Source organism: Chinchilla lanigera, unplaced genomic scaffold (assembly GCF_000276665.1).
Source record: "Chinchilla lanigera isolate Chin_1 unplaced genomic scaffold, ChiLan1.0 scaffold00021, whole genome shotgun sequence".
Classification (NCBI taxonomy): Eukaryota; Metazoa; Chordata; class Mammalia; order Rodentia; family Chinchillidae; genus Chinchilla; species Chinchilla lanigera.
In genome coordinates, this window is record NW_004955422.1 from 22,147,371 (window position 1) to 22,158,912 (window position 11,542).

At 36.9% G+C, this 11,542-nt stretch overlaps 1 protein-coding gene across 4 annotated transcripts in view; it reads right to left on the bottom strand.

Moving 5' to 3' along the window:
• The window catches only part of Fancc (Fanconi anemia, complementation group C), a 214,654-nt gene that overhangs the window by 115,546 nt on the left and 87,566 nt on the right, over positions 1 to 11,542 (bottom strand). For all 4 annotated transcript variants that reach the window (XM_005384680.2, XM_013514336.1, XM_013514337.1 and 1 more), the window contains 2 exons: positions 9,542 to 9,626; positions 7,047 to 7,141 (listed from right to left, as the gene is read on the bottom strand). In XM_005384680.2, coding sequence (XP_005384737.1) covers positions 7,047 to 7,141; positions 9,542 to 9,626 — 180 coding nt within the window. The remainder of the gene's footprint in view (positions 1 to 7,046; positions 7,142 to 9,541; positions 9,627 to 11,542) is intronic.

Genomic DNA, 11,542 nt, shown 5'->3' on the forward strand with positions numbered 1-11,542 from the left:
AAAATTAACCACAATGAGACCAATGGAGAAATCTAAGAGCTCACTTCCACATAGAAAGATACTTGATTCACGATAAAGGTAGCACAGGAGATAGGGAAGATTATTTAAGAGTGTAGCTGGGCAATGAAATAACCATATAGAAACGATAAAAATCAACTGCTACCTCTGACTATACCAAAAAAAAAAAAAAAAAAGCACCACTGTTATAGACAGATCACAGATAAACACGGGAAAGGCAAATCAATATGCTTCTAGACAATGATATGGAAGGTCTTTGTGACTGACCTTAGAGGGGGGAAAATATTTTTAAAATAAAATGTAAAATAATTAACCTCAAAGAAAAAGACTAATAAATTTGACTAACATAAAGTTAAAATATGTCTTCTTTAAGGAAGAATGAAAGAATCACAGAATGGAAATCACAAAATGGAGAAAATAGTTGCAATACATACAATTTCTTTAAAAAGTATTCACATTGAACATATATAAGGAAGTCTTACAAATCAATGAGAAAAAGAAAGACAACAGAATAAAGATTAAGAAACTGAACAAGACTTTGGCAAAATAAATACTCAACTTCAGGAAGGTGCGAAATAAAACTGTAACATATATTACCACAAACACCCATCAGAGTAACTGAAGTTTGAACACCTGATAATATCAAGTGACAGAGAACTATCACATATTTTCGACAAGAACATAACCAGGTACTGCCACTATGGAAAAAATCCACATAAGCTAATAAAATAAAGATATATATACCCTATATCCTACACAGAAGCAATTTTACTTCTGTATAAAACACAGGCTTCGGACCCTGGATATATGTGAGAATGTTTACAGCAACACTGTTTCTAATTTCCCCAAAAAGGAAACAAAATTTTAATCAAAGGTAGGATAGATTAGTGTATTAATAAAATGGAATATTGTAAAGGAATAAAAAATTAACAAACCTGAGCTGTACCCAACATTATGGTTGAACCTTATAAGCCTAATACTGAATAAAATAAGTGAAACACAAAAAAATGCATATTATATTATTCCCTTCCTATCAAGATTTTAAAATAGACCAAACTGCATAATTAAGTGGTGAAAACACTGAGCAATATAATGTCAGGCTAGTGGTTACTGTGGTGGGGGAACAACAGGAATATAAGCAGGAAGGGGCACAAGAGGGCAGGGAACATCTAGGAGCCAGACAATATTCCCTTCTAGTTCCTGACCTTAGTGGTATTTACAATTTGTTAAGCTTGACATTTACATTTTGAGCACTTTTCTGCATGTTTATTAGATTTTGTAATTTAAAAAAAAAAAACAGCAGAGAACTGAAGCCATGTGGATTCTGCTTAGCACTGCATGTTGAAAAGGAATATAGATAGACTAGAACACTGTTGACTTCTACTCCTGGTATCCTGCTGTTTTCTTTCTTTCTATCCTAGACTGAACAATAACAGTAGTAAGGTCTTACCCAGAGAAATCAGGTAGTGCCTAAATTTGGCAGGTCCTGAAAACTCCCACTTCATTTTTAAGCTTTGAGAACAGATCCTTTTAGGTCTGTGGTGGATTAATTAATGGTCAACCTGTAAAATCCAGCTGAACTGAATCAGCGTGGTTCTGGGTATATAAGGCTCTCCTAAGGATTGTTGCCAACAGCATAAAAGGAGAACTGGAGGGAAAGATGGTGTGCTGTTGATTCTCCTGGAGAAGCTTGTCACACTAGTTTTCCTGATATGAACTCAGCTGTTCTCATTGTGGGAGGAGTTTGGGTCCTCTCTGTCATTGAGGACAGCTTCTGCTCTCTTCGGGGGAGTTCTGCTCCTGACCTTGAGTGCTGCTTCCTGGCTCCAGTGCAGATCCCTCAGCATGGTGGCACAGATCCTTCACCCCACTTTCACCACTGGCCTTTGGGCCTTCCCAGTGCAGATCCTTGATACAGACTTGCATGAGACACTGTCTTGGGTTCTAGGCCTCTAGTTGAGTTCATGGAGGACATTGCCATGGGCTCCAGATCTTCAGCTGGACTCGCATAGGACATTGCTGTGGGATCCAGGCCCTCATAGCTGGATTCTTTGAATCTTAAGTGTGTGGACAGATCTCTTACACTACTCTGCATTTGACTTTTTGGATGAATATTATAAAATAATCCTATAAATTATATGTTCTGTGTTAAATCTATTCCCTCACAGACCCTGACTACAAGAAGTTCCAATGCTATACCTTTACCTCTATCATAGTTAGTACCTGAGAAACAGTAAGTAGATGCTCAAAAAATATCCTTTTATTAGACTGACCAATAAAACTAAGTTTTCCAAGAACCAACATTCTAAAAAGGTACGAATGAGTCCTGTGACTTTAAGCAGTCTCTAAACTGTAAGAATAGCCACTGAAGCCATGTTAGTTGATGCACATCTGTGATTACCAGCAAAACTCCAAAGAAACTTATTAAGATGTTTCCAACATAATATATGCTAACATATATCAAGCATCGAACAATTCTTATTTCTTCTATGTGCTAAAACACAACTCAGCCTAACATTTTCAAATTTATTAATTAATCTAATTTTATAATCTAATTTTTATTCTCTTATTAATCTAATTATTAATTTATAATCTATAGAAGAGACTCTTGGCTTTTTATTCTAATTGTTTTAATCACACTCAACACAGACTAACCTAAGATTCTGTTACTAGCTAGAACATTCTAGCTGAGCATGATGGTGCACATCTATAACCCCAGCACTTGAGAGCCTGAGGTAGGAAGATCCACGAGTTCAAGACCAGCATGAACTACATAGTGAGACCCTGTCTCTAAAACCAAAAAGGAAACAAAACAAAATGAACATTCTAACACACAGAAGGTATCAAATAGATATTTGACTAAGTTAAATATTAAAATTATGACTAATACAACCTTCATAAGGATAGTGGATGAGAAGTTACACATCTTTAAAGCCTTATGTCACTCTAAAGCTTTATGGAGAAAAAAATCACCTTTAAGAGAGAGAAAGAAGGAAAAAAATATATATAGAGAGAAAGATAGCTGGGATAATTGTACTGCTCATGTCTAATGGTTTATTGAAAGGAAAAGTTAATGCTTCAAATTTTTTTTGACCAATTTTGCATGCTTATATCTGGTAAACTGAACAACTAACTTGAAGACAACAATATGCAATATAACAACCACTTGTGAATTCCTACTGCCTTGTCTAGTGAAGCTCTGTATCATTTCTAATGTTTTTTTTTCATTCATTTTTTTGTTTTTTTGCGACAGGGTCTTGGTATGCAGTTCAGGCTGGCCTTGAACTTATTTTGTTGCCCAGGCCGGTCTCAAACTCACAACAATTCTCCTGCCTCAGCCTTCTGAGTGCTGGGATTATAGGCGTGTGCCACCACAGTCTTGCATTCTTACATCCAGTAATCTAAGCAACTTTGTTGAAGATAACAATATATAATATACATAATATAACAACCACTGTTAATTCTATCATTCTGTTTTGAAACCTTGTTCATTTTTATTATTTTTGATTTTGGTTTTGTCTATGTTGTTGTTATTTTGCAATTTTTTTATTATTCTAAAATAAAAAAAAGAGAAAAGTACAGTGTACCCAAGATATGCATCAGTGATTTAAAAACCAGTAACAAACTAGTTTCTGTCTTGCTGTACTTACGGCCAACATGATCAGATTATGTATGTGGTGATTCATGATAGGGACATGAAATTAGCTTCAGACTGCTAAGACTTTAACAATATGATTCCTATCTCTTTTCCATCAGTTCATATTATCTGTCAGAACAGGCTTGTCCAGGAAAATGACTCAAACTACTGCCTCACCTCTTTGGCCCTCAACTGCTGCCTCCTAGCACATTCTTCTCAGAGTAAAAGCATGCTGAGTACTTTCCCAGTTTCTACCATCCCAGCTCTAAGATCCAGCTTATCGCTGCCTCTCTCACTGCCTCTCTTATCATCTCTACTTCATCACTTCCCCATTTTCTTCAATTTTCACTCTGATTTGCCCTTCACCCTTTACCAGAACTACTCTCCCCAAGGCCCTTGCTTTAAGAGCTACATCCACACAGTGCTTTGCAATGTTCTGCTTTTATGGTCTTGGCTGCCCTGTGCAACATGGTGACCACCAGTCATAAGCGACTGCTCAGCACATCAATGCAGTAGGTATGCTGGAAGAGCTGAATCTTTGTTTTCATTTAATTTCAATTATATTTTTAAACTGATATTTTATTTGGTTCTAAGCATTTTGGAACAACTTGGGTAGGTGAATCTACTTTTTCAATCATAAATTTTCTGAAATCTAAATGCAAATCAAGAATTTATGAAAATTTAGCATCTGGATTAACATATGATGTGTAGATATAAATGTAACATGCACAGTAGATTTCAAAGATATGGCAGGAAAAAAGACTATAAAATAATCTCAAGTATTTTTTATTATTTTCAGGTGAAATGATGGGATTCTGTGTCTATTAGGCTTAATAAAATCTCTTCATAAAGCAGCTGTTGGAAACTTTATCTATGGAGTACATATTTTACTTCTATTGGACAGCGCTGCCCTACCATATTAGATAATAGCCACTCATCTTTCCTAAAGCACTACTATTCTTCTCTCATGTCTTGGGCCCATCCTTTTATTCTGCAGCCTAATCCCTCTACTTCCTCCCAATGACTCCCAAGGCTCTCTCTGGTACCTCCTCCTTTGTGGGCTTCCACTACTAGATTTCTGTCTACTGTCCACTCTCAGTCTTCTATCAGCAAACCATCTCACTCTTCTGAGCATAGTACATTCAACAATTCTGAGTAGCTCCACCAAATAGTACATTCAACGACTCTCTGAATTTGCACTTAATCTGTTTATGTCCTTTGAATGTTTACTTTAATAAAATATCTTTCAAATCTGGCCCCTCTTCTCCATGTCATTTAATCCCTCGTGATTTCTTACCTTTGTCAATGCATTAGCTTTCAAAATGCTACCCCTTTCCTCTTCCAAATCAATGTCCTTTTATTTTTAGTTTCTAAAACTCACACTTGGCCATAATTTTTTTCTGCTTAAATACTCTGGTGGTTTCTCCCACTGCTTTCAAGATAAAATAAAGTCTTATAATCATATGTAAGTTTGGGGTATGGCCGATTCTCTGGCGTCATGCTTCATTCCCAACTCCGCAAAGCCTCCAGCTTAGACATCTCCAAGCATCTGCAGTTTCCTGAGTACAGTGTTTGCTTTCTTACCATCCTGCTTTGTATTCTCTCTCTCTCCCCTCCCTCTCTCTCTCCTGATAGGAATATTCTCCCTAACTCTGTTCTCTCTCTCTTAGCCAGTCCTCAGAACTCAGCTAGTATGTCACTTCCCCAGGAAATTATGTCCAAACCCCATGTCTGAGCAAGTGTCCCTCTGTGTCACTATCACACACCAGTTCTCCCAGCAACCCAGCCACACTGCCCTCATGTGATCTGGTTACTAGTCTGAAATTCCCAAGAAGGAGGAGTTAGGTTTTTAAATTTTACCTCTTTGCACTATTTTTAAGTATCTATTAATAAGTAAACACAATATTAAAAATAAAATCACAGAATAAAATATAAGGCTAGAAATTTTAAAATAGGTTAATAAAGTCAGGAGCTAAATGAAGAAAATTAACCAAATCATTCAAACAATACTTAATTAGATGAACTTTTGAGGACTTAATGAACTAGCTGATACAAAATTATATTCCAAATAGTCCTTAAATATTAAATACTGAATAAAAGCAACAATTAAAAAGATAAGTTTGTTATTCTATTTCTACAGTCTTGTTTACACATACTCCTTTTTCTCTAATTCTGCTTGTCAATTCCTTTCTTCAGCCCTTTATACATTAATTTTCCTTCAAATTAAATTTTATGTTCTTTCTTTCCATTGCTCAATCCTTTCTACTTTTTGTGTCCCTTCTATTCTTTCAATCTAATGGAAAAATATAAATATATGCTCATGATCTCTGTTAGCAATTTTGATTTTATAAAAGGAGTCATAAAATGCAGTGAATGCAACGATACCACTAGTCAGACTGACAGACACAACAGTGAACAGGGGCTGGGTGACTGGCGTAATTCTAAGCAGCTAATCAGAACCGCGTGCATACTAAGTGGAGCCTGCCTCCAGTGTGCTGGCTGCTCTTTTCTCCTGCCCCCCTGTCCTGCTGCCACCACTCAAGGTTTGCTGTGGGCTTCCCTTACTAGATTTCCATGTACTGCCCACTCTCAACCTTCTATCAGCAAGCCGTGAGTGGTGGCCGCAGGTCTGTGGGATAAAGGAAAAGACTAGCCAGCGTGCCGGAGGCAGGCAGGTGCTGCCCCCAGCCTTACTGCATTCTCCACGTCACCCTGCCTTCCAGAGGAAGCAGAAACAGATGGGGGCATGCAGGCAGCTGTCAGCTACAGACTTGTGCCACAGACAAGGATTAGAGTGTGAGCAGCAGTGGTCAAGCGGCACCAGGTACTCATCTGTGAGCAGATGGGCACAAGTACCAATTTCAGGACACAAAAGGAAGACTGCTACTCTCTGGGTACTTCTGAACTTCAGACTCAGTACAGAATAGACTCTGAGAGGCAGAGAATACTTGGAGGGGAATTATATAAGGATTTTAACAAGGCTGGTAGAGAGAGACTGTTACTCAGGTATAGCAATTACTGGAAAGAAATGGAGTACATACTTTTAATAATCAGAAAGTGGCCTTTGGCTGGGAATATAGTTCAGCAGAATCGTGCTTGCTTGGCAAGCAGGAGGTCCAGAGTTTGATTCCTGGTACCAAAAAAGTCCTGCTTAACATTAGGTCTTGTCAGCATGGCAAAGTTCACACTGAGGACCGGTATCATTTGGAATTCATACTTACACAGAACTGCAATTTCTTGGATAACTTTACACTCAGCAAGATAACGTTAACAGAGAGAGTATGCTTGAAAAAGTTTTTCAGCATAAAACCAAAAAAAGAAAAGAAAAGAAAGGGCAGTAACTTTAATCAATTTAATTGAAAGCAGGGTAGAGCAAGATCTACTCTCTTACCCGTATCCAGGAGTTAAATTTTGAGTCTCCAGAATTCTGTGGTTCTTTGTTTATCAGGCAACATAAGCACCATATCAGAAACTTTTGGCTTTCATCTGTAAAACAAAAACTAAAATGTGTAGGTTTTATCAAATAGAAAAAAAAAGCAGATACTCTGCATAAAAACTTCTAAAACATATTTAAGAAAAAAATCTTAAACTACTAAGCTCACAGAACAAGCATCCAGGACCATGCGTGAAACTTAACTTCGTGGGTTTTTTCTTCTTGTGGGTTCAGGATCACTTACGCTCTGCCCTAGTGTGGCCAAGTCCTTTTTTGTAACAGCAGCAGTTTTAAAGCCAAACGAGAATGATGGAAAGAAATGAAAGAACTGGGTTTTCTCAAGATCAGTTTTTTATTTCACATTTCAAACCATTAGTAATTTCAACCTTTTTAAGGCAATATAACTGCTACAGGCATGTCAGTAGTCAATAATTTCAATTTAATCTTTCAATTTTCTATGTTTCCTAAATATCCTTGCTTGTTAAAAACAAATTTAACAAAAAGGATTGTCTTAAAACATAATTGTGCTTAGTACCAAATGAGTTCTATAAACTAGAGGCCTTTTACATGCTTATAATTCTTTACTCTAAAATTTAAAACTTAACCAAATCCACGATGAAAATGCTGAACATGTGGTGGGAAAGCTACTTGATGAGCCACTTTCCTTTCCTGTTTGTGATGACTGAACCCACTCCAGGAGGAAATTTTGTAATGTAAGTAAGAACAAAACTGAGGTCTCAAAACTGATGATGTCAGTACCTGACCTGGAACAAAGCAGCTTTGGATGTCACAACAAAGCCACTGAGTGATGCTCAGCCCCCACCAGCACCTGGAGCGAGGCTCAGTACACTCACCTGACAGCCCACCTGCCTCTTTCTACAATCTAATCAACAGTGTTTCCAAAGGCTTTCTTAACAACGAGGGCGATACAAACTATAGTAAGCCACCACTGTGCTCCCACCCACTAAGCAAAGCACACAGTAATTTCTAAATCCATTTCACTTCCTCCCATCAGCAACTACACACTTATGCTTTGCCAATAACAAATATCTCTGAACAAACATATCAACCGAGCTCTATGTTTTAACAAACTTTTGATCATAATGTATCAGAGGTATGAAACCAGATTTGGGTCATGAACATGAGTTTTTCAAATAGCAGAGTAAATATGGGTTATATGTAAAAATAAGCATTCATGAAATGTGTTTAATCATGTGAGTGCATATGTGTACGTGTATATATATCCATGTGTACGAATAAACATCCACACATGCACATGTATTTTTGGGCAAAGATTTTAAAAAACACTGGCTTAGCTGTGATATATAAACTTAGGACAGGTAAGTGTGGCCCTGGTGGGCAACACTCATTCTGCCATTTTTAGATCAGGACCTTGAACAAGATGAGGGGAAGGGGAAGAATAAGGGAGCAGACACAGATAAAGGAGGGGAGGAGTGAGTGAGCATGACCGTGCAGTGCACCCCGGCGTGTGTCTTCACAGGCCCAAAGGGGAGCGTTTTCCCTTTCCAGCCTAGTTCTGGGCTCTTATGGCAGACTAGGAAAGGGAAATTTCACAACTCTTTCAAAAAACCGAAGGGAATATTCATTTAACTTTGGTTCCAATGTCAGTAATTATACAAGTAATCTTTGACTTTAAAAAATTCAGAAAGTAAATGTTACCTTAGCTAGTGATACAGTCAGTCCAAGGCCTCACACTTCAACTGTGCTCCCCCATGAGTGCCTGTGCCACCCTGTGCCAGGGCCCAGGATGGCAGGAAACAAAAGCCATGGCTCCTGCTCTCCTGCGCTCTACAGGCTTCTGTCTTTCTGGGCATCAGATGGTGGATCAAGTACTGTATTGTAATAAAGGACATTCTGGAGGCTGTGGAGATACTAGGAGAGCTCCCCAACTCAGCCCTTGGAAGACATTAGGTTACAAAAAGAACAGAGGGAAAAGGAATGGATCTCAGGAGTCCTGGCTCTGACAGCAAGTGCCTACAGGCACTGTCAGTAACAGGTTCCAATTGCAATGCATGTGGTGTGGTTACAGGGGAGAAAAGAAAAAACAGGAAATGAAGCTGGGCAACTAGGCAGAGAAAGTCAGTGAAGAAATATCTCTCCAAAGTATCCCCAAATTCTTTCAACCTTAGATAAAACCAGAATGTCACCCCTTCATAATGGCAAACCCACAAGAGAATTAAGACACTGAAGAATGATTTTACAACATGGGAAATAGTATGTGAGTTAATATGACACTGTGAAACAAATTAGCTTGGAATCATTAGTATAGTCATTTTATAAAGAGCTAAAAATGAGGTGAAAAAAGTGACTGCTGAGAAAAATTATATAAATAATCTGGGAGTTTCCACCCTCTAATATAAGAAGCCCTATTTTCCTATAGATCTCTGTGTGTGTGTGTGTGTATTTTGAGAGGACATGTCTTGGATTCTTACCATATGCTAATACAAAAGGATTTGAACAGGTTTTTGCTAACAGTCGACCGATTGTCGGGAATGTTTCCATGACTGTATTAGAATCCTGTAAAGGAAAGTTACATTTTGGTCAGTAAAAGACAATACGGAACTCAGAAAACCTAACTGATAGTATAGGTGGAGGGAACTTGAACACTTTGATGACTGTATTTTTAAAATTTATTTATTTATTTATTGGGGTATTTTTTTGATTTTTGGGTTTTTCGTTTTCTTTGTTTTGTTCTTTTGAGGCAGAGTCTCACTATGTAGCTCAGGCTGTCTTGAACTCACTATGTAGCCCAGTTTGGCCTTGAACTCATGGTGATCCTCCTGCCTCAGCCTCTTGTGTGCTGGGATTACAGACGTGTGCCACCACACCCAGTGATTACTGCATTTTAGAAAAGGCAAAAAAGATTAAAGAAAAATTTTAGGTAAGAAATCCAAATAAATTTTAACAAGCAACCAAACATCCTTCTTGTCCTTAAACCAGGTCACCAAAAGTAAGATGTATGATATAATTAGGTAAAATCAATTTTGTTACAAAATTAATTTTATTTTACTCATATTTAAAAAGGAAAGGCTATTTTATTTAAAATAACACAGATTACTACAAGTAAAAAAAATTACTAGCAATTAATAAATGTATATCCTGCTTTTTTATTCTAGCATGAGACTTTTCTAACCAAACTCCAAGAAGGCTCTTTTCAAAGAAGATTTAAAAGGATAAAAACTATGAAACTTGCAAAAACAAATAAAAACTGCCAAAGCATAAAGATCCATATCAAAGTGTGTATTACTCCTTTGATTGCTATATGCTAAATGACATCATACTTAATCTACAAGCTAAAACCCTGAGAGAAAAAAAGATCAATCAAATAGAAAATAGCTGAAGATTTAAAAAATACACACAGTATTGTACAATTGGCCTTGTACAATTGAACTTCCATGAAAGTTCAAAAAAAGACCTAACAAAGATAAAATGCAGGTCAGCTGAAATGATAAGCACTTCCTGCTGTTGCAGCAATAAACTCCTCACCTTTGTCTCCGTATCAACATTGTTCCTAGACTTTCTGGGACCACACTAAGGTCAAGTTATGTAAGTGTTACCATAGAAAACTGTAAAAATTAGCATTGGTTGTTCTCACAGTGTCTATCTTTACTTTCAGTTTCTAAAGATATGTGAAGTCATCAACAGAATTTATTCTTCAAACTTCCGTTTTGCTTCTTTGATTAACAGAAGAGAAGCATAACATGAGAACATCTATATTAAGTGACAATCTGGCTTTTCATTTTAAAATTTAAAAATGAATATGAAACAAATAATATGTTCATTATATGAAAATATGATACCACAAAAACATCTATTATGAAAGTAAGCAATATTATATCAAAAGGAAAATATATGAAGTTTTATAAACAATAAATTATATAATATCATTAAAGACATTCAAAATCTTTTTTTTTTTTTTTTTTTTTTGTCTTTTTGAGACAGGGTCTCAGGATGCCATTCAGACTGGCCTTGAGCTCACTTTGTAGGCCAGGCTGGTCTTGAACTTGGAGCAATCCTCCTTCCTCAGTTTCCTGAGTGCTGGGATTACAGGCATATGCCACCACATTCGGCTTAAAATCTTAACATTCACCAGAAATATCACTTGAAATATTTTTCTGGGAAAGAGTTTAGTATCTTAATTGTTAGATCTCAATACAAGAACAGATTATATCATGTCTTGGGAAAGCTCACTTGAAAACAGGGAACAGACAAGCATTCAGCCAACTTTTCAGGATCTGAGGGACACAAAGGCCTTGAAAAGAATCACATTTATTACCTGATAATGAATATCAAAGACTTGTTCATTTAAAAACAACCTAGTAAGGGGTATAGCTCAATAGTACCACACTTGCCTAACACGTTAAGACCCAGGTTTAATCTCTTGCACCATAAGTAAATAAATACAGAAGAAATAATTTTTAAAAACATATAAA